Below are 23,485 nucleotides of genomic sequence, written 5' to 3'. Positions count from 1 at the left end.
GAGGCTAAGACTCGAATATATTTGCTTTATACTTTGTGGATTTTTAGGGGGGAAATTTGTTAGTAGAAGTATGTTATCTTGGAGGGAAAAAAATTGGGAAAAAGATCCTAGGATTTGAGCAGAGATTAAAAAAATATGGGTAAATGTGACTAAATGTTCACTCAGGATACAGCAGGCATTTCTCATCTCCGTTTGAAAAAGGGTAAGAATCTGTGGGTAGTACCACATCATATTTTACTACTCCCCAGGTGTTTGCTTTCAGCAGTTTTAAGAATTAGGATGGGGGTAAGAGATGTTGGTCTGAGACTGTCCTTTTCTTCTTATGTGAGATTTAGTTTTTGTAAGGTAGAACTGGCAACTGGATTTGTAGATTTAGGGTTTCCATTCTTGTCTTGTTTCTAGCTGTCTGAGTTCTGTTTTGAACACTGGGACCACAGTGATTTGTGAGGATTCACAGTCTCTTCTTGAAACAAGCAGGCTGATATCATGGGAAGACCTGGAAAACTAAGAAAACATAAAGTTTTAAATTGTAGCATAAGAGATGAGGTAACAGTGGGAGATGATTTAGGCATACCTGGGACTATATGAAGGTGAGATTACAGGAAGTTAAGACATCCTCTTTCAGCACTGCTCTGAAATCTGGTTGATAAACATCTTGTGTCCTTCATGAGTGGTCTTTGTTCACTTCAACCTTATATTTCTTTTAAGGATATAAAAACTAAAATTAAGATAACTCAGGGTGCAATGTATCTGTATTTGTATAGGTCTACATAATGTGATTGATGTAAATAATAAAACCAACTCCTTTCCCAAATATAGCTCTCTGATTACCCAAAGGTTTCCAGACAAAATGAGATGCCTAATATGAGCTAAATAAACACACGTGTGAGTAACACAGGAAGGCAGAGGAGACAAGAAGTAGAGACAGAACTTTAAGACTATGGGGAAAAAAAGAAAATGGATGTTGTTCATGCAATTGATTACAGAGTAAAGATCTTGGCAGCCATAAATTTCTGTCGTCTGGGAACTGTTAGCTGGGCATGGAAGCTGAGGCAGCGTAGAGTGATTACATCCAAAGGAGAGTGAGCATGGCTATGTTCCTGCAGGGCTTGCTTCAGGGGGTGTTTTGCTGTGGTGTAACTCAGCTTTGCAGCCAGGGAATCTGGCACATGCTGTTTGTGGAAAAGTTGTTCTGGGCAAAAAGCACGTTTACAAAAGATTTATTTCAGGGTGTCCCATCTGCCTTCCCGTCTGAGGCATTTCTGTTCCTCAGTATTAAGTGTTTCTTTACTGATCTCCACAGGTATACAGCAAGAGAAAAATGAAGTGGATCCTGAAAACAGGGTTTGCATGAGGACTGTACTCAGTATGTCATCCAACATTATCCTTTTATCCTCAGACTTTTGCCCAACCTCTTTCCTTCGGGGCAACCAAGGAAAGGTAACTGGGCAGTTTAGCTCAGAAATGCCGGGGAGTGCATCTCAGTACATTGATATGAGAAATGTATGGTGCTCACAACAGCCAGTGCTTTGGCATTTGATCCATTGAAAGGAAGGAGACAAGTATGAGGTGCAAGCACCTCACCTAAGCAGGGCTTAGGATGTTTTTATAACATCTTTTTTTTGTCCCATTCTGAGATCAGCCTACAGATGCAAATACATTTCATACCTGTCCACTGTAAACAGGGAGCCCTGGGGAGCCATGATTGTATCCCATCTTCATGTCCAGTATTTATTTAAGAAGAATTTGTAATCAATGAGGGTTGCTGCATCATTCAGGCAGGATGCACTAAAGAACATGAGTCCATCATAATTTTTTTTTACCGATATGTAACAGGAAAAGAATATCTCTTTAATTTTTCCTTTTGCTTTGGTCTTACTGTAGTTGCTGTGGTATGTTGTATCCATTAGGGTGTATGCTGTCTGAAGCAAGTTAACATTTCTGTCTTCACATAACCTTGTCTTAAGATCCCTTTTGTCCCTTCATGGCTGACACACTGATGCCTGTTGCTTTGAGTGCAACCCTTTAGTGTAATAGCAGCTTCCAGGTGTCACTTCTCACTCTGCCCTGTGTGGTGTGGCTCAGCCCTCTTCTGTTCTTCCCTCTCCAGCTTTTGTTGCTCCCTCTGACCCCTGCCTGCAGGTGTGACCGCTATTTGCATGATCTCTCTACTCCAAAAACAGGGATGGCATTGGATTTGGAGGTCGTTTGGGCACCCCTTCCCCCCTCCAGTGACATCCTTTTATTCTCTTCAGCAAAGGGCTGTGGCGTCTTTGGGCAGTACCAGAAATATCTGATTGCAGGAGAAGGCTGTTAGAGAGCAGAGGTCCCATACACTGAGGGAGTGTGGGGATGATGGGGTATAAGTCAGTCTAAATACAGCTTCTGACTCTTGCAATTAGATAGGCTCCAATTACTGCTTTCTGTCTTTTGTTAGTGCCTCCTGGGGTTGTATCCTTGCTTGTCAGCAGGAGTGGGGAAACCTGGGAGTGACTGGAGGTGTTGCTCAGAGTGCCCTGGAGCTCACTAACTCTTTGTCCAAAAGGCTTAATAGTACTACAGTTTCTAAGACTATCATGTATCTTTTTGGTGTTGGTTTCATTTAGGATTCAAATTCATTGCTTTCTGTTGCTGAAGTAAGATAATGTACCCTATGTTGGTTTGTTACATGATCGCAGTGCTCTGGAGTTGCAGAGAGAGAAGCCTGGGCATTCTGTACTTGCGTGCTGAATTCTGCAGTGTAAGAGCCAGATTAACTCTTTGGAGAATTCTTTTCTGAGCAGTTTCCCAGGGATGGAAAGGCTTCTGGGGGGTCAACTTTCACTTTAAGAAGTTAGTGAGCAAGTATCTGAGGCAGCAGACTATTTACTTTCTGGCTTGGATTCTTTTCTGCATAGACTTGCACTGGTTTTAGTCAGACAGCAGACATGGTGCTTACTGTGTAGTCTCTGCTCCAGCAACTGTATTAAAAACAGAGAGCTGAACTTGATGTGAACAACGAGAAATTCTAATTGTTTGAAGTTCTATTGTCTGCATAGGTGTTGGATAACATCACAGAAAATACAGCCTAGTACTTCCAAATCTGTCTGGTATGGAGGCTGAGGCAGAGACCAGCTCTTCTGTTTTACCTTAATGCTGAAGAATGAAATGTGCTGCCTGTCTTCTGCAGCGGTGTAAACTTAATGGCTGACTTGTGACACAGTTTTGTGTGTTCTGTTATGTGTTACCAGAGCAAAGGTTACCCAGAGGAACATTTTAATTCTGAACAGTTGGAAGAAAAAAAGTAGTTCCATGTTATAAAGTGTGTTGGTTTTTACTCATCAGTTTTTTTAAAAAAAAACCTCTCAGATTTTTTTATACTCTCAGATTTTTTTATACTCTCAGATTTTTTACTCTCAGATTTTTTAAATCTGAGAGATGGGTAGAACTGCTCCTGCTAGAGATAAGAAGAGGTGTGGGGACCGGGCTGGGGTGGGAGGAGTGGTAGTTAGAGCTGGGCAGCAGGGTCAGTGTGGTGGGTGCCCACGAGGGACCCATGGGTGCTGCCGGAGACCCTGCTGTGTTTTCTTGGCTGCCTCTGTGTACAGTGTCTGACAGCCTCCTTCCATGAACTCACTAGCTGGCTCCTCTGCCCAGCCAGCTGAGTGGCTTCTTGCCCAATCCAGTTGTGAAATACAAATTAAAGGGAGTATTGAAATGCAGAGGATTTGGTTTTGAACATGAATTTACTGTAAGAGGTCTAGTAGCATAACAGCAATTTAGCATAGTATCTCATGGGGCTTTTGGAGTATGAGAAGGATGGGGATTTTTGTTATAAGCAAAACATTTTTTGAGCTATAAAAATGATAAGATGATTTGTAAAAGTCGGTTACAGCTAAGGGCCAACTTCTGCTCTTGTTACATAGCCAAGAAAATGGTAAACAGCAATGTGATGTTGAATGTTTTTGCATACTCTGAGAATTTTAGATCTTTGAGTATGTTGATGCAGATTTCCTTGCGTATAATGAAGCAAGAATGTAGTGCTTTTAAATAATGTTGCCATTCTTGCGGGATTATTAGGCAACATGACAGTAACACAAGAGTGGGATGTATAATCTGTTTTACTGAAGAGTATAATGTCAGCATCTTACATGCAGCTCAAGTTACTTGTGTGGTTTTGTCAAGAACTGTGTGTACAAGTATTGTTACGATCTAGAGGGCTTTATCAAGTATAGTTTAGTACAATTTGAAAATAGAGGTGTTGCTTAGTAGAAGGTTTGAAGTGAACTACTTGTCCCTGGAGCTACTAGTGGTAGAAGTGAGGGTGCAGGAAGGTTTTCAAATCTATGAGACAAACACTGGAATCATGTCTGATAAACTTTGTAAGGAACTAGAAGAGACAGGTGTGAGAGGCAAAGGATGGAAAGGAGCAGAGTTGGGGAATAGCAGCTTTGTTGGTGGGCAGTAGTGAGGGGTGCAGGTTCCCAGTGAAGGGGATGCCTGTGAGAGATGGAAGTCTGCTTGCTGCAGTTCAGACTCCTTTGTATTGCTGTGTCTCATGAGGTGTAAACAGCTGTGGAAATTGGAAGTCTGACCTGAGAATGCAAGACCAGCACAGTCCCAATTTCTGTACCTCTGTTATTGGAACAGCTCACATACATTCGCACTGCTTGGGGCTTTTTTTGTTTGTTTGTTTGTTTGCTTGGGGGTTTTGTGGTTTTTGGTGGGTTATTTTTGGTTTGGTTTCTTTTCTGTTTTTTTTTCTTTGTTTTGCTTTGATTTGGGTTTTTTGTTTTGTTTTGTTTTTGTATTAGTCTATTATATTTTAATTTTAAAGTAGAAAACAATCTCATTGCATACAGAAAACTACAGCACGCTGCAGATAATACTTACTGAAATAACAAGCTCATAAGAGAGAGAGGAAGCAGTGGGAAAGAATCTCCTGGGAATATAATCAAAGTTGATGTTCAAGCAGTTGTATTTTTTTGTGTTGTTCCTGCTCGCATGGTAATGCTTTCAAGCTCACTGGGAAAAAATAGAAAGTTCATGTCCTTAGGACAAGACAGACTTGAGCTTGGTTTAAAACTCATAGGGTATTCTTTGCCACCACACATCCCTTCTTCTCCTTTGTACTCTGTCCTAAAACCACCTTGTGTGTGTCACTGTGGAAGCACACATCAGAGAGTCGTAATTGAAGGGCTGATAATGGGGACAGGTTTAGATAGTTCAGATCATTGATTTTCAGCAGCTGTGTGTGCCTTTCAAAGAAAGTTAAGTGCTGCATTGGATTTGCCAAAATAGAAAGATTGGAGAGAAGCAAAGCAGTGGCAGTAAATGTGCCACAGGGAAGAGTGTGTTTCTGAGAAAACATGAGTCTGCTCATGTGAGCAAATCAACACTGACAGATAAAAGAATAACAGGTTGGCAATAAGTGTATTTTGAGTAAATTAAGCTCTAACTGTACAGACATTGGAGAAAAATATGAAATACTGCGTGGTAGATAGATAACAATGAGCAGTTTTGAAGTGAACACCTCTTCTTGTAATTTGGTGTGGCAACTCTGAAGAAAGAAGGCAATTCTAGTCTGGTACCTGCTTTCTAGCAAAGCTCTTCTGTGCTGGGAAAATCCTGAATGTTGGTGAAAATAGAGTAAATGTATTGCTTTGGCAAAGCAGAGGTGGCTTTGCCATCAGAAGAGATGTAAATCAGCACTTGAAACAGGAGATGCTGGTGCCAGGAGAGATTTCCAGATCCGTTGTGCATCTCCCAGGATTCTGTTAACCCTTTTGGCTGTAGATGCACATTAAGGACAGTTTTCAGCTGTCCTAAGGTCAAATGAAGATTCTTGGAGTTTCTGCTTTGCAGGCAAGAGCCTTGTTTCCAGAAGCACAATTTCTCTCTTGTGTGAATTTTTGTAGAAATTGGACTGTTTCCTGGAGCTCAGATTACAAATGGCAGTGGTGGTTGTGTGTCTTATCACCTGTCTTCCTGAGAAAGATGTGCTCCTGCAGTGTTTGTACTGTCTACAGATGGGACCAGGAACATTTTTACATTGTCTTTCAGACCTTTGTCTGAATGCTCAGTGCCAGAAGACACAAAATTGATAGCACCAGAGAGTTTTGGTGGAAATGTACCTGGTAATGACTCCTCATTTCTGATTGTAACTTCAGCTCTCTCAGTTATCAGATTTTGAGTCAGAGGAATGAGCATAGCATTGATTTTTTTTTTTTTTAATTCTTCATAAAACTGTGCCAAGACAAATGCCTTAGAAGACCTAAATGTGTCATAAACATATGTTTTCTGGTCAAACTTGCAATCTAATTAGGAAATGTGATTAGAAAATGTAAAAAATGTAATCTCATTAGATGGAATCGGTTGGCTTTGGCCATACTTCCTGCTGTTAATTCTTTACCAGTCTGGTTAGTATCAGCTGTCCTTCCTTCTTTCCCTTCCTGCTCACCCTGAATCATGTCAAGCTGACATGACTGTGATGTTCTGTGATGTGCTGTATGCCTGCAGTACATACTATGCTGCACTGACCCTTCTGAGTTCTTGGAAAATTTTCTCTTGTTCCAAAATTTGTTGAACAACACCTTTAGTTCCCAGGTGTTCTTGACCTTTCCCTTTACAGCCCTTGGATAGAAGTTACCAAAATTTGCTGGCCATAGAAATGTAAAGATTTAGGGACCAAGCTTTGCTCTTTAACACTTTCTTTAGTTATTTTCAAAGTAGGAATAGTATGACTAAATTGTAGGACTGTCTTCCCATCTACAAAACAATAATTTGTTTGGTTTTCTTATATGTGGCACTTCAGTAATTTCAATTTAAAAACAGAGATTGTATTTATCATTTGTTATTCCCAACAGGTGTTTTGTGTTTGTGTTTCCCTTACTGTGTCATCAGTGTCTGAGGGGTAGAGAGGGTGTAGAGAAGGTAGATGCCTACAACAGCTGAGCTTTTTTAATTCTTCCTGTCTGCTGGCCTAGGCATCTGTTCATTTTGCCTGGGGACACTTCTGGGAAAATTTGTAAATGCCAGTCCTTTGTTTCTGAGACAGGTAGCATGGCTTGTTCATGATGTCGGTGGGTGTAGGTAGGTTCTGTTTATTAAGGTGAGATTGCAAGAACTGTATCAGTTAAAATAACACAGCAGCATGTGGGCAGCTTTTCAGGCAGTTAATTAATTTTGTTTAAACTCAGTTTGGACTTGAAAAAAGCTTTAGTGGACAAATGCAGAACTATAGCTTAGATTTACCAGGTTTTGATTGCAATTTGAGCAGCACTGAAAGAATTAGACTCTTCTTAAAATACTGCTTTCACAAGTGTAGTTCAGAACAAATGAAGTTATTCAAATTGTGCCATCTGCATAAGCTTGATCCTTTAAAATACCTAATAAAAAAGCTGAAGAAATGAAGACCTGCACATCTGTCTTCCTGAAGGTTTTATTGCATCAATTTCTTCTTTTCAAAGATTTTTTATTTTGTTGCTGTGGGGCTGGATCATGTTTTAGGATGACGTTGTCTTTGGCTTCTCACTTTTAGTTTCAAAAACCAGTGTGAGATAAAAGTACAAAATAGATAAACTATATGAATACCAAACATTACCAAAAATTTTATTTTTTAGGAAAGGCAGAAACACTCTAGTAATAGCATTATGGCTTATGCATCAAATTCTCCCCTGTTGATGATAGCTTATGTTCACTCTCTTGGGTCTTTTATAAGTTTTGCTTCATTGTGCAGGCTTGTAAATCTCAATTATACTAATGGGTGTCATGCTTTCACATTATAGGAAAGAAGTGCCAAATACAGCCCCCAGTGGGATGCCCTCATCCAGCAACTAACTCTTACACTATGGAGCCTTTCTCTTAGCTATCAAAAACATTTAACACTGGGGAAAAGAACATTAATACAGCTTGTATTTGAGTCCAGGGACAATGATCCGGAAAGCTGTGTGCCGTTGTGTTTGCCGTTGTGTCAGCCTGTTGTGTATTGAAACGAGAGGTAAAACAGTTGTCATAGGAAAGGAAGTAAGTGGCATTTGCAGGGTTGATGGTCAGTTAATTATTGCTGGAAAATACATAGCAACTTGCTCTTGCTCTTTTTAGAGATGTTATTTGATATGCTACTCTCATTTACTGAAATGTCTTGTAAAATAATTCTTTGCTGTGAATAAGAAGGCCAAACATTTGTCCTCCCCTGTTTCTGAGAAACCGGTTTTCAGAAGGGCATGAAACATGGGTTGACACCATGATGTGGCATTTTAATGAGGCCTGATGTCCTGTCTCTATTTTGAAAGAAATCAAGTCACAGATGTTGACTGTGCTTTCCTGAGTAGGATGCGTAACTCTGATTGTTTGCGTACTGCTGGTTTGGTTGCAGCATTTGGAAGAGAGGCTGAACAAAACCATACACATTCAGAGAGATGTATGGACCAGTTTTAGGGGGTTTAGATGCTTTAAACCAGTGCTCTTAGAACAGGAGTCATAAGGGTTTATTTCAGACACTTTTATGGGTTTATTTTAGGTGCTTTACCCAGAGGATGGTGAGGTGGGAGCATGTTTGCATGGGATGGGGGTCCAGCCTGCTAAGGGCCAGAGTCATCTTTATGAAGGCCTCTAAAAGTATCCTTCAGCAGCTGAGCTCTGAAATGTGGCTGTTGGTGCTTCACAGCTCTGAAAAGGCCTTTTCTAGCACAGGTCATGCTTATTTTTCATTAATAATTTCCATAGGTATTTCAAGCATATAAAATTATGTGGAGGGAATCTATGATGTTATCTCTGACTTGAGCAGGGGTTAAGTCTGCACATTCAGAAAGGAATGAAGTTACTACAGCAGGATTTTTGCATTGGCTAATCTGGTCTTACTCCAGGTTTATGCCATACCTAGAGACTCCTAAAAGTATACTTTGAATCCTAAACCTTTGACTAATTTAATGAGATATTTTGTCTAGTCAAGGCTCCATAATTTAACATTATCTCTCAAAAAAATAGTGTATTTTTGCCTTTTTCTGTCTGTTTCCCTTTACTTTCTCCATTCCAGCCAAAACAAATTATCTTGACAAATATTTGACCTCACTGAGTATGCTTGAGACCATAGCAGAGCTGATGGGGTGCAATAAACAGATTGACACCGGAGAGATTAATGTTCTGGCTCTTAACATTCCCTGGAAGTCTCTGCTGCAGGTGATGCAGCAGTTAGGATTTCTTAGAATTTAAAAACATGTGCAAGCAAGACAGTAGAATATTTAATATGGTGGAGTAATGATTTCATATTATAAACTTGTAACTCAGAGGGAGAACCATCTGGTTAAAAATAAATGCATTTTTCTCATTTCAAGTATAGCCCCAGGGTTTTTTTTCTCATTTTATTTCTTACAGCTTTTGATTTGGTTGAGAAACTAGTTAATGGTGTGTGGCAATCGAAGTCATCAATAGCTAACAACAAAAATGAGAGTTAATTCTGGAATACTCTTTTCTCTCACTCCCCTCTTTTATCCAGTAAAATGCAAAATGAACCTATTACTCCTTAAGTTAAATTATTAGAAAGAGACACTGTGGTTTTTCATTGCATTTTGGGGGGGGAAGGTTGATCTTTCCATCAATGTCTCCTACAGGTATTTAATATGTATGGTGTGGAGCTAGCCACAGATGCAGGAATAGAAGGATGTCAAATAAATAGAAGTGTGACTTCTGCTCTGTTTATAAATGTTTTTATATTTTAGAAACTGCATTTATGGTGTGATTTTTTTTAAATAGAGAGTGAACTGTCTCTAAACGTGTTGTAGAAAACACTGGGTTTCATAATTGAGGCCCAGTTGTTGCTCTAGATATAACAGATGTAAGTCTGCTGTGTTCAAGAATTATTTCTTCCCAAGTAGCTGTAATGAAGGGAGCAGACTCTCTAATGATATTCCAAGAGTGAAGAGCTGGACAGGGGTGAGAGGCAGTAGGGCCGTTTAGCTGCTACTCAGATGGACAAGAGAGCTTACTGTCCTTCTGTGAAGTGTGGGGTAATTGAAGGAGAGTATCACAGATATTGTGTAGCGGCTCACCTCATCTGCATTTTGTAATGCGAATATCAAGGTGCACGAGCAGGGGTTGGACGACCTCAGGTACCAGGAAGGCCCAGCTCCAGCAAGCTCCACCTCCTGACAGTAGCCCAGACACAACTCTCCTGTCCTGGAAAGGGTGAATTCAACACCAGCTGTTGTGTTTTACCCCATGGTTGCCTTGTGCTGTGCTGTAAACAAATACAGGCCTTGCTATAAGTCTTAAAGGAGAGGCAGTTTATTGAAATTCAAAAATATATTAAATAACCAGATATCCAGGTTTAATCTTATCGACAGCTGCTAAGTTACCATCTGATGGCACTGGTTGCTTGAGTCCTATCACTTAGCTGAACTTTAAAGATGGTGTGGAACTTTAGTCCTGACTTGAATAAACATTTCTGTTCAAAAACTTAATAAAGTCCAGAGTTTTCTCTCTGTGCTTTTGCCTGCTTTGCAGCTCTTGTGTGAAACTAATAAATGAAATTGAAATGGGTTTTTCTGTGTGGCTCTGGGCTATAAGACTCATCAGACCTGATGGTATATAGGAATGTCTTGAAATAATAACTCATATTTTTAGAGAAAGTGGAGGAATGTACATGACTGACACAGATGGCCTTCCTTTGTATCATCTTCAAAGAAGCTCTTCTTTATTATTTTTCTTGTGGCCAAATAAGAGGTAAAACTTAATCTAGAGAAATCCTAGTCTCCCAATCATTTTTATAAACTCATAGTTGTTGGTTTGGGTTTTTTCCTCTGGTCACAGTCTGCTTACTGTATTTGCTGAACTTAGGGAAACTGGTGAACGCTCTTTAGCTTGCATGGAGTGGGTATGTATGAGAAGAGTGGATTTTCCAGCTGAAGCATGCTTGACATTCATTACAGCCTTCTTTTTCCCCCCTTTTTTTTAAAGCCTCTCAGATCTAAGTTTCCAAATGTATTCTCCTTGCAGTGTTGCAGGAGCACAGACTGCCTCTTGAGTTTCCTGTGGTTGCGTTTCCCTTGTTTTGGTGTGGCAGCTCCAATCTCAGTCACTCCTCCTTTCTCCTGTGAAAAATACATATGTTTGGTGGTACATGATCGCCCTGTGTTTGATACACTCTTATTCTGTATAATACTTGTATAATTCTGTTGTGTGTTGAACTTGTGACAAGTGACTAATAAAGAATTTTGGACAGCAGTCACTTCTGTGCATTGATAGTGCCACATTAGTGAGAGAGCTAAGGAATTTTATTTCAAAGGTGTCTGTAATGCTCAGTGAAAAGGATGTTAGTAGTTTCATGGGTTTAAGACATTACCTACTTTTCTGAGTGGTGTTTGCTGAAAAACTGTTGCCTTCTGGCAAAAGTTACAACAGTATATATTTTCATTCAATCCTGCTGAAGGGAAAAGAGGGAGACCAGATGGATGAAGATAATATCCTGAATCCCATTCAGTTATTAAGGCAGCTATGTAAAGTCCTGCCACAGTCGCACTAAAGGATTCAGCTTTTATGGATCTGTCTTACCCTGACAGCTCCCACACACCAGCATCTCACCTGCAGCTTGGTTGCAGACATAGATTCTAGTGAAGGCAAGGCAAGGCTAATCATAGTCATGGCAATGGTTTTGGGAAATAACATTTATCGTTTGTGTTACAACCTACTTGGGAGAGTACTGTGTTCAGTAAATAGGTGATACACATTAAGGCTCTTCTCAGGAGGTTTTCATCTTTCCCTGGCACATCAAGAAAATGCAGGACTTACTTTAGCCTTGGATCTTACTATCTGTAATTAAATGCTTAAATCTGTAGTGTATCTGCCTAAACAGGTGACTAAATTGATTCCATCTGAAGTATTTAAAGCCACTGAGCCGAGAGGAGGACTTCATTATGTATCTCTTCCCTGACACAGACCACATGGATATTAATGTTTTCTTTTTTCATTTGCTTTTCAAAGGAGGATCTCCAAGCTTTCAGAATGTAAACATCCCAGAGATAGAGAACTGAGCCTTCAACTCCAGCTTTTATCTGAATGTCCAACATCAGCAGCTCTATAGATGTAATCAGACTGGGAAATGAGACTGTTTTTCTGATTTTGACTGTAGATTTCTTTAGACTGTGTGGTGCCCAAGCCTTAAATATGCAGTTTTTGGGGAACCAGAGCAGGGGAATGATCAGGGAAGTTTTGCTCTTTCTTTTATCTGCATATACATAGCTCAGTTCCTGCTCTCTTTAGGGAGAGAGCAGGACACATTTAGACACATTTTGACCATGTTTAACATTAGGAAGCTAAATGTCCACGTGCTGCTGATGCAGAAGGGAGACCAAGGGCACCTTAAGTACCTGGAGTCCCACAAGTGCAGGAAATTGTTTGGTATATCTAGATGATTCTTGTAAGTTTACTGTGTTGCAGAAAGTGGTGTTGGTTCCTTTCAGATACTCCAGTTTGATGTGAAGAAGATCCATCCTAATCCCACAGATGGAGGTGAGTTTCATCTCCACTGTTTCAGCAGGATTTCTAAAGATAACATTTACGGGCACAGATTGTATTCAAGTTCTTTCGGTCTTTCTTCTGAGTTTTGTTTCTGTGTAAATATTCAGATTACAGTCCCAAATATGTTGGCCATAGAACAGGAGAGACCAAAGGTGTGTCATTTCCCTGGCTAATGTGGGATTTGTGGGTGGTGGTAGTTGGTTATAGTGATCTGTTGGATGACTGTGCTACTTACTGAAACTTATATTTTCCTTTCCTCTGGTTAAGATTGATAAGATATCTCCACTGATGCAAATAAGTAATGTCTCTTTTGCTGTAGGTGCAAGGTGGCAGTTCAGTGCAGAACTGTATTCCTGCTGCTTCCACAGTATTTAAATGAGTGAACCAGATGTGTTTTATCCTTCTGAGCTTGTGTGTTTCTTTGCCAAAGGCAAATTTTCATCGAAGGCAGTTTCTCTAGGATTTTTCCACAACCATGTGAAGCTAAAAATTTGATTAGGCTGTTTCTGAAAGATATTACCACAAGTGTTTTTTCCAATCCTTTAGCTGGAATGTATTTGCATCTGACTCATCAGCTAGAGAGAGCTGGTTTGAGTTTAGAATTGCATCTGAGGCCTGAAGATATTCGGATAGTCTCTTTCTGTCACTAAGGACACCTAATCCATCATTGCTGTTCTTTAAAAATCTTCTTTGGTGAGGTTGAATAATGCTGTCCTTCTCACAGGTGGTAAATTTTTACAGAAAAGTCCCTCACAGACAGCTATTGGAGCTCCTGAGAGACTAGTTTCCTGGGAGAAAGGTTTCTAGGACCAAGGTGTAGATGCTGGGTGTGGTTGGATGGTATAGTCTGCGCACTGAAGTGTGCACAAAGAAAAGATGTGGGATATGACATGAACAATACAACAGTGGGTGAATCTGTTTCTTTTCCATCAGTTTTCACTTGCTGGAAACTCTTGCTAGACCCCTCTGGTTCTGATTGTGTCAAAGTAAACTGATTTGAAGAACTTTAGGTGAATCTACATTTTCTTCTATAGTAGAAGTTTTATTGAAAGCTGAAAAAAGCTTCCTCAGGTTCAAGGAATAGGATGCTGATTGCATGCAAAATAAATTAAGAGGAAAACAGATCCAAAATGGCAACAAAAAAAGATTGTTGTATCCAGAAGTTTGTTTGAGATGATGAATGCCTAGTTATGTCTGGATGTTCATTCAAAGTAAAAAGCTCAGTCTCTAGGAAGCAGACTCAGTGTCCTTCACCCTTTTGTGTTTTCAGAAATAAGATTTTGCTGATTTCATGTGTTTGTGAGTAGCAGGTACTGGAAAGCCATATGTATGGGCTTTTTTATAATCCTGTAATTCTATTACTGAGATTTAGAACAGTTGTGTTAAAGCACTGTTCTTGGTGGGTTTTGAGTGCTTTGTTTTCTTTCTGGTTTTGGTTCTATTTTTTTTTAATAGTTGCCACTCCATGCCATGTGGTAATTTCCATTCTGCTGTATGCCCTTAAATATTGATGGAAGATGCCTTGGAGCAGTAAGCATAGTGTACTTGTCAAATATATCACTCCTGCAAAAGATGGCAGTGTGTGGGAAGAATGCACAGCAAATTTAAAAAAAAAAAAGGGTTTTATTGAAGAAATCCACCTTAACAGCTTTAAGGTTGAGAAATGCCTGCTGCAGTGTTTCTGTTACAAGTAGTGTTGAATCAAGGGTGCATGTGGTATGAGATCTTTCAAACACTTGGTCATAAATGCTTTCTGTATTGATTTCTTTCAAGTATTCACAATGACACTCAATTGTTGCTAATTCAGCAGTTTCTCATTGCTTACTATGTTTTGTTTGATGAGAACATGTTTGGGTTTGTTTTTTGTTTGGTTTTTTTTTTTTTTTTTTTTTTTTTTTTTTTTTTTTTTTTTTCTTTTTTCTTTTTTTGGGAACAGACACGGGTAGTTCTTTTGAATTTTTCTGTACTCATCAGTGTGACACACAAAAATTAATGAATTTTTCACAAAGCTAAATTGGCTAATGTGGTAGTACTATCCCATTTTATATACTAACTGAATACAGAGAAATGAAAATCAGATGTGCTCACTTCATTAAAACATTTATTATAAAGTATCAGAGATTTCATTTATTCTTTTCTCTGACAACATAAAATCACAAGTTTTTGGATGTTCAGTTCCTGTCAGCTTCCATTGCAGTTTTGATATAAAAACAAACAACCAAAAAGCTGATATGTTATCAGGTCTTGCTTATGAGGTTTTATGTTAGTGATGTGCCCATTAATTGTATGCTGATGTTTAAAGAAATGTTAAATACTTGCACACAGCTTGAGAAACTGTTGATTGTATTGGGGAAAAATGGAGTTACTGCAAAAAACCAACATGGAATGTGCCCCTGCTTTTTTCTGTTCATTTTATAACTTGGCAGATGAGGAGGATTTTATTCAGAAATAGCCTATAAGCACAGTGCAGTGGTCCAAAATCTGAAACTGAATGCCATATTAGGTATAGCTGCAATAAGCTGCAACTTTGGTGGAATGATTACACAGGGGGACTGGAATTTGGAACATGAACGGGGTTGTTAGCACAAAAATGCCATTCTGGTGTTATTTAGTGCTTAATTGTTTGGACAAACTACACTTCATATTAATGGAGTTTCTAACACTCTCCTAGTATCTTTCATCATCAGCCTGTGAAGTTTTTGCACTGGCAAAACAAAATTGACATAATTTGAACTAAAAAATAATGCTGTTGTCAGCCGAAAACTCATAATTTTGATTAATAGAATCAGTGGAATTAATGAGAATTTAAGAAGTACCCTGAAAACTCTGTTGTGTGCAACTGGCAGTGAAGATCTTTTCACTAAGCCTGTGGACAGTTTTACCCATACGGCTGTTTTAAAACCAGTTAGCATTCCTAAATAGCCAGGAAAGGTCCCATTTTTCTAATCAGCACTTCTGCTCCAGGAATGGCCAGAAATTCAAGGCAAACATGGGCTGTGTGGATAACTGCATTAATTCCAGTTTAGCTGCTGTTTGCTGACTCCAGTTTACAATTACTGGAAGGCTGGTAGGGAGCCTTAGCAAGGAGAGAGGGAAGAGGGTTTGAAAGGGATAAATAAACATTAGGTTCTGGCAACTGTTGCAACTGTCTAGGAAAAGATTCTGCAGGACAATAAGGACCTGCAAGGGAGGCTTTGAGAAAATGGTGTTTAGCTCCGAAGTATTTTTGTAGCACTGCAGAAGCCAGTACAGAAGAGAGGAATGATTTTTATCTGCCACACCACTTAATACATAGCAACTTTATGGGCATTATACTTCGGAGGAAGAATGTGTTTGTGTTTTCCACTCACATGAAACTTTTTAATGCAATTGTCTTGCACCCAGTTGACAAGACCTCTTTAAACCTTGCTCCAAGCACAGGCGATCCTTGCACTGGAAAATACTGAATTCTGTAACTGAATTCCCCTTCATCCATGCACGCTTTGAAGAAGGTCAGTTTTCATAAAGGTGTCATATTCTTCTTGGTATCTGAGATAACACTGTTGGAAAACTAAGGCAGACAAATCTCAGATTTCAGGTTTCAGTCTTCCAGCAACCTCAGGCCAATGAAAGATTTGTACAGACTCTGGCCGTGCTTTCACAGACTTGCACATCTCTTATGTAAAGAATCTAGCTTTAAGGAGCTGAATGGTCTGAAGGGGTAGTGTTTCCTGACTTTATCTGCTTTATGGGGTCCAAACCTTATGCTTTGAGAATTGACATAGTATATGTAGCACTGTGTGCTCTAAAGTGTATCAAGAGGACACATATAAGAAGCATCATCTATATGAATTAGTAAAAATAGTACAGATTAAATGACGTCTTTTCTGGGTTAAGATCTTTTAGTGCTTATGCACTGTCATTTTTACAAACTGCTTTGTCATGTTTTTATTTCTTTATAACTACAATTTGCTGACGAAAATGAGCACTGTAATTCAGCTGTATTGGAATGGGATGGAAGAATTAAATGTCTTACAGGACTGCTTTGTAAGGTGTAGGAATAAACACAGTACAGGGAGGTACTATTCTTTGAGTAGTGTTATTCACAGCTGGAAAAAATTACACAGAGGCATAAGAACCACACAGAGGGTGAACTGTCTGATCCAGTATTTTATTTACTAGTATCGCCACTGTTACTTCAATATTATGAAATGGTCATCAAAAGGAAATAAATGAAAATAATAAATTCATAAAACCTACATTAAAAGCAAAAAATTCCACAAAGACATTCAATTACATAAATTAATGAGAATATTTAGATATGTGTTTCTCAGTTAAATACTTCTTATATTTTGCTTCCAATGCCTTTCATTTGCAGTAACTTCTCAGTCGTCAAACTAATGTTTCATAATTTAGAAATTAAACATATTCCAGAATCTCCATCTGTTCCTCTTGTGGTGACTAGGATATCTCCATACAGTAGAGAATATTCTTAGTACTGCTTGTAGGGCTGCAGTGTTATGTACACATGCTAAATTTTATGGAAGTTAAATCAGACATCGTGCCCAGGTGTCTGAATTTCAAACAGCAATACAGACTTGGCAGCACTCAGGTTTTACAGCTGAGTAGAGGTGATGTTCACCACTGTGACAGAAAGAAGGCTGCAGTAGAACCAAAATTACTGCAGTGGTATCCCAGGTCACTGTAAATGAGATGTATTGGATGGAATATGACTCTGTCCCCTTCTCAGCTTATCCAGACCTACAGGTTCAGTGAAGAAGACACTTGCAGGGCACTTCTTTGTGTGCAGTTTAACTCATCCCAAGACTGATGGTTCAGACCAGATGAACTTGTGTGTTCTTCAGTGATGGGGAAAGAGATTCTGAGGGCAAAAGCTTAAGGGTATATATTTACATATGGTCTGATGAGTGCCACATCTGGAGTTTGATATTGACTTTGAAAAACACTAAATTATGTGTGGAGCTGAATGGCCCTGATCAGCCCAGTGCTAGGAGGGTAATTATTTTTTTGTGTGTTTCAACATGTAATAATAAATGTAACACCTGGAATTCATTTTTACCAGATTTGCCAGAGACAAGACACTGCAGGGACAGGGCGGGAATCCAAAGGGGTAAAATTGACAATGAAAAGCCTCCCTAAAAGTAGTCAATATGTGGCCTCTTATACAATGCAGGACATCAGCTTACATGATTAAAGTAATAGTTTTCTTGATAGTTGTTCTATAATCACCTGACACGTAGTCACAAAATTGGTAGATGCTCCTTGGTTCTGCTGTAGACTGTCTTCTGAGTTACTTAAGAACTGCTGCTGAAGACTCTGCAGTCACCTTGCTGCATAATGTGGGCTATGATGGTGGCATGAGTTCCTTTCCTTTCACAACCAGTAATCTCTCTTCCATTTCAGACTTACACTTCTGGCCTGTGTCTCAGCTTGGGATCACTGACCCTCAGAGTGTAGCCTTGAGTCTGTTCTCCAGAGTCCAGTTCCCACTGGTGGGAATTTACTCAACAAGATTTACAGTGAACTCTCTCAATTTACTGTATAGCATAGCTTAGGAAAAAATCAGAGCATGAACATGGTCGTTATTGCACAATGACTCCTTAAGTGTGTTTGATGAGGATTTGAAGTAGTGGACAGCTATAGCCAGGGAATATATTTCCTTCTCCTGCTGTAGTGCTACACATAGTGACTCTTCATGGTGTTCTTGAGCTCCTTTTTATTTTATGTCACTCCTGGCAGCTTGGTAATATGGCATAAGAGCAATTGATGTATTTTAACTCTGTCTGTTATTCATTATCACATGTATTGCATTAGAATGCAAGACAGGCTTGCATAAGTCAGAATTTAAAAAAAAGGCACTTCCAGTATTGCATTCTGTGTGTTGCAGATTAAAAGAAATTAGTGTCTTTACCTCAGACAGGGAGCAGGTGCTTCTGATCGTGATGGTAACAAAGGTTTTGTCAGTGAAGTATAGCGATGGGCAAACATGACTAGTCAATGCCAGAAGATTAGAGATCTTTAATTGAACTGCCCACAGGCAGTCATTGTCTGGGGAGGAAAACTGTTTCTTTCTAGTTCAAGAAGAAAAAGGCCATTTCTTGGACCTTCATGACTTAGTACTCCCCATAGTTGCAAGCAAGTGGGTTTTGGTGCATTGAGCTACCAGGAAACGTTTTGAAACTATTTATCCTCCTGGCTATTGACTGAATCTATTATTAAAAACAACAAAAAAATCATCTTAAGGGAACTTTCTCTATCAAGTTAAATTCTGCCTGGAGTCTTCGCTTCACTTAGTTTGTCTCTTAAATCAAGCTCTCAAATTTGGAAGTTTGAGGACATTACACTTGTGAGGCTCAGTAGTTTCTCAAAGGATCAGAAAAAGACCTTTTTTTCAAAAGACTTTCCTGACAAAACATTCTGCTGTCCTCCAGTGCCACACAATTAATTACATGGAAACCATGGGCTTGTCTGTTCACTGCAGGTTGCAATACCCTCACTGGGTTTTCTTCTGGGTACCAGCAGCAGAACTTCACATGAGCTCAAGGGCTTTGAGTAGTAGCTCCTTTTGCTCCCCAGCCCTCTCTGTGGGCTTGACCATTCACATCCCTCCCAGTCTCTGAATTTTCAAAGATGCTTTGTTGTCTCAGTAAGGAAAGGGCCGAGGGCTGAGTTCTGCTAAGCTTGCCATATCGTTCATCATATCATCATTCAGCAACATTCAGTGTTAGAAGGAGCAAAGTAACTGTGAATGAAGAAAGGAAGGAAGACTTTAGGGTTATTTCTTGCACCAACATGACTTAAACATTGCCTTTTTGGAAAGTTTGAAAGTTTCTGGCTTATCTCCAGCTTGACTCACCATTTACCACCCCACAGCAATTCAGTCTGGAATACTGTGTAGAGCACTGACCTCAGAAGCATTTGGGAAATACACCAGAGATATAAGGATGCCTGGAATATCTGCTTGAACAGAAAAACATAGCCTCCGTTGTTAAGTCCCTCCCACCAGAGTCCAGATCTCCACCATTAGATACTTGTCATGAGGAGACCTGCCTGAACAGTACCTTTAATCACCCTGACACCTACAACTTCTTCTGTGGAGGCTTTCACAACTTCATCACATCAGGCTATGAGCCCTCAGAGTCAGTCCTTGTCCTTCCAAAATATATTATTGAGGTTTAGCTCAGCAGGTTGTTTTAGGTAGTTCTTGGATGGCAGACTCAGAGAGGTAGAATTCTGCTGCAGCAGTCTTCCAAGTGAGTTGAGCAAAAACACAAACTTTGTTACTTGATTCCTTGATAGCCCATGAAAACAAGATATAATGGCAATACCACTGACTTCTCCAACCTGTTAACTTGGTTAGTTGTGTCTAAATGGACAACTGTGACATCCAGTGCAGGTGAAAGGGCTGTCAGAAGGATAACTACACCATGAGGAGGCAGTCACAAGAGTACTCGCCTGGACACAGAATGAAAATTCTGTGGGGTATTTTTCAGCGAATCTTTGAACATAATAATGTTTTCTGTGTGCTCCTCCAGGTGCAAAACAATGTTCTTCTTTGACGGTGAATTACAAAAAGTGCCATTTATTAAATGGATGTATTTTTGAAATCCCAGATGTTAGTAGAAGGATGCTACTAAGTGTGGTCTAAGTGGGTAGGTCTGAACTTGGATAGAAATCTATTAGGAATTATCCAAAAGTACTTCTCATGTGCATTTCACTATTCTGCTTGCAGATTCTTTTTCTGTCAGGGCTTTCCTATTAGAAATCAGTCCATGGTCTTTTTTATTAAAAGTTGCCTTGGAAGCTCTCTTGGAAGAGGAGACCATGATGAAACCCTTATTCTTTTACTCCTACCAGAGATGTCTTGTGTTAATAATCCAAGAAAAGACTGTGTTTCATTTGCAGCATAGGGACTGTGAAACGTTTCTCGGAATATGATACTGTGTTTGAAAAGTAGTAAATGTTGCAAAATAAGAATGAAAAAGTTTACCCTAGACTTTGTTACAGTTTGGGAGGAGATGAATGGATTGCTGTTCTGGAGGGCTAGAAGTGGCCTGGATCAGTAAATCTGTGGATGTACAGGCAGACAAACTTTAATACACCAACATTTGTCTCATTTATAGATGGGCTTTCTGATGTGCTTCTGATTCCTCGTATATTTTGTATCTATATATGTTTAACAGATCCTGGACTCTGGCAAGCATTTAAAGAAAAAGAAAAAAAGAAATGGCTTAATTGGTGGCCAGTCTTAGAGATCCATAGCATGCTTCTTTTTATAATGAACTGTGCCTTGGCTACCACACAGAGAGTTTGATGGGTTGCTCAAGAGGTAAAATGTGGCCCATAACATCTTGTAGCTTTGGCTGTAACATGGATTTTTTTGTTTCTGAGACTCACAGGGAGGTCTGTAAACCCACATATGCATCCCATTGTGGCAAATGAGTGTACATGGTATTGTTTATTGGATTGCTTTTCAAGCCATATCTCTATAGGGAGCCCGAAGGATAAAATAAACCTTCCTCATGTGGGGTATTACTCATTTTTACTGTTATTGTTATAAAGAGTAATAATTCACATGGCAGTAGTGCTGTGAATTATTATTAGTGCTGTGTGTCTGAGTCACAGGCCTTGTGGTAGGTTCTGCATAAATATCACCAAAAACTGCTATGAGACTGTGAGTATAGAATAAAAGGCAGCAGGATGAGTGCAGACTGGAAAGTGATGTATTTCTTTGGACGATTTTATGTTGGACATACATTTTGATGTTCTAATTTTTCCTCTCGGCAAAAGGAATGAAGACTTCTGTTTGACTCTGAGCGTTTGTTGAGCCTTTCAGTTCAGAAACCCAGCTTGCAAATGCTGGCAATTCTGTGAGTGGCCCTAAAATGTGCAAATGGTGTGTGTCACCTAGGAAGCAGTGTTTGCTACTGGGTATTAATGTCACTAATATTAGTGTTAGAATCTTTTGTTTGTTGGCTGTTAATCCTACAGATAATTTGGAGTTGTGGGTTTCACTCTATTGTCCAAAAATCCGTGTGGATTCCTTATGTAGAAGAATCTGTATTAGTGGATCAGTAATACTGGCTGATACTCTCTGTCTGTCTTATTTTCATATACAGGCACACGTGCAAGCAGGAGTATGATATTTCTAAAAGATCTATGGCAGTAGAGGAAAATAATTTCTCTACATTTTGAAAAGGGCTAGTATATATGTGTATTTTTTCAACAAATGTTCCATCTGAAGGACTGCAAATTCAGTTCAACTGACTTATTTGTGTTTATGCATTACCAGTAGAATGAGACAAAAGTCATGTTTGTTGCAAATTGAGGATTGATTGTGCTGAGTTCTTTTCTCAGTTCTAGGGTAGCGGCAGAGGACAGTTTCTCAAACCTTCTGTAATTGTAGGGATCCTACTGACATGCCTGTTGTACTTCTAGTGTTTTGTGTGTTCTTGACTTACTCCGTGTGTGTGTGTGTGTGTGTGTAACTGTATCTTTTGCTTATCCCTCATTTGCTTGCTTTCTCCACTATGCATTGCTGTGGCTGAGAGCTGAAGATAGAAAATGCTGGAGCTAGAGCTAATCTTTCACTTCTGCAGCTGTGTTACAGTCTTCCTGAATTAGCAGGATTATTGTTTAAGGACGTCAGACAGTCAAATCCCAACAGCTTCCCTGGAGCCACAGAAGATAAAGGCTGAGACTTGAACTATGGAAAAAACCATGAGAAAAGACTGAAAACTAAGGAGACTGAAAATAAAAGCATCCTATCTTTATATATAATTTTTCTAATGCTTCTCAGTGAAAGGTAATCTAAGACTGTGCTAAATTAATGGGATCACATTATGTGAGGAAGCCAAACATGGGGTTTTGGACTGTTTGGGCAGTAAGTGCACAGGGAAGTCTAGAGCCAAAGGACGAGAGATCTGACCAGTGTCTGGGCAGGCATAGCAGGAGAGTGGCTGTTGTCCTCTCAGCAGTACTGGGCAGACCTGTTGAACCTGTAAAAAGATTTGTGTGAGTCTTGATGTTTTGAAGAAAATTAGGCAGAGATCTCCAGCCCAACAACAACTGATTTTGGGTGTGGAAGGACAAAAGAAAGTGTGTCCTGGTCTAGGATTAGGTCATGTAGCTATTGGAAAACAGCCAGCAGCACTGGGGAAAGAAGCCTCCCAAAAGGAATTTTTTAACTGCCAGTTGCACTAAGCCAGCCCTGTGATGCTCTGGCAGAGTCTGTCTTGAAAGTCGTCTCATACTAAATTTGAGTTTGGGACCTGTAAGTGCTGCTGTGTTTTGAGTACTGAGCATAGAGTATGGTCAAGCATATTTTAAAGTGACAATGCAGGTGTTTTCATCTGAGCCTTCAGGGGATTATTCATTGCCTTTGGAATCCACATGTAGTTTGTTGTGTGATGTAGGCTGTCAGGTCCATTCCTGCTGCAGATAAATCAATGAGGTGGAGAGCCAGAAATGTATTTGTTTATTTTCTGGTTTTCATTGTCATAGAGGAGAGATAAAAAAGGCTGACAAAGAAACACAGCAACTTTAGAAAATCTTGTCTGAATTGTTTTGGAGAGGATGGAGGGAAAAAAAAAGAGAAAAAGAAAGAGAAAAAGGCCCCCTTTCCCTTCCCTTGTGCAAAACCATTGTTTTTCAATGGTGGCATTTCCGTTACTGATGCTTCAGTGGAATTGTCAGGATCTGGCACCATCCTGTAGAAGAAACCTCATTTGAGAATGTGTCTTTCAAAAGGTTACAGTCTCATGTCTCAGTTGGAAAGATTTCTGCAGTAAAGTTCTGGTATTTACCTGCAACTCCAGCCAATAGTGAGAGCAGAATGAATTGCTTATTGCATGTACTGTTTGTCTAAGTTCAAGTTTGAGAGAGGAAAATTGCGAAATATTGATGATTCAGTCCAGAATTCTTCATAAATTTATTTGTAAATATTCTCTGGCTACACAAAAGCCTGTAGGAAGTTTATCAGCCAATTACA

The 23,485-nt window shown here is 39.5% G+C and overlaps 1 protein-coding gene across 4 annotated transcripts in view; it reads left to right on the top strand.

Moving 5' to 3' along the window:
- ADAMTS12 (ADAM metallopeptidase with thrombospondin type 1 motif 12) overlaps positions 1–23,485 on the top strand; it is a 145,905-nt gene that overhangs the window by 17,434 nt on the left and 104,986 nt on the right. Inside the window, exon 1 of one of the 4 annotated variants that reach the window (XM_038124211.1) lies at positions 9,751–12,486. The exons of the other annotated variants lie outside the window; for them this stretch is intronic. Coding sequence (XP_037980139.1) covers positions 12,481–12,486 — 6 coding nt within the window. The 5' untranslated portion in view covers positions 9,751–12,480. Of the gene's footprint in view, positions 1–9,750; positions 12,487–23,485 lie in introns of those variants that run through there. 4 annotated transcript variants of the gene reach the window in all.

The sequence above is a fragment of the Motacilla alba genome, chromosome Z (assembly GCF_015832195.1).
Source record: "Motacilla alba alba isolate MOTALB_02 chromosome Z, Motacilla_alba_V1.0_pri, whole genome shotgun sequence".
Lineage (NCBI taxonomy): Eukaryota > Metazoa > Chordata > Aves > Passeriformes > Motacillidae > Motacilla > Motacilla alba.
This window is presented reverse-complemented; position numbering and strand designations above follow the sequence as displayed.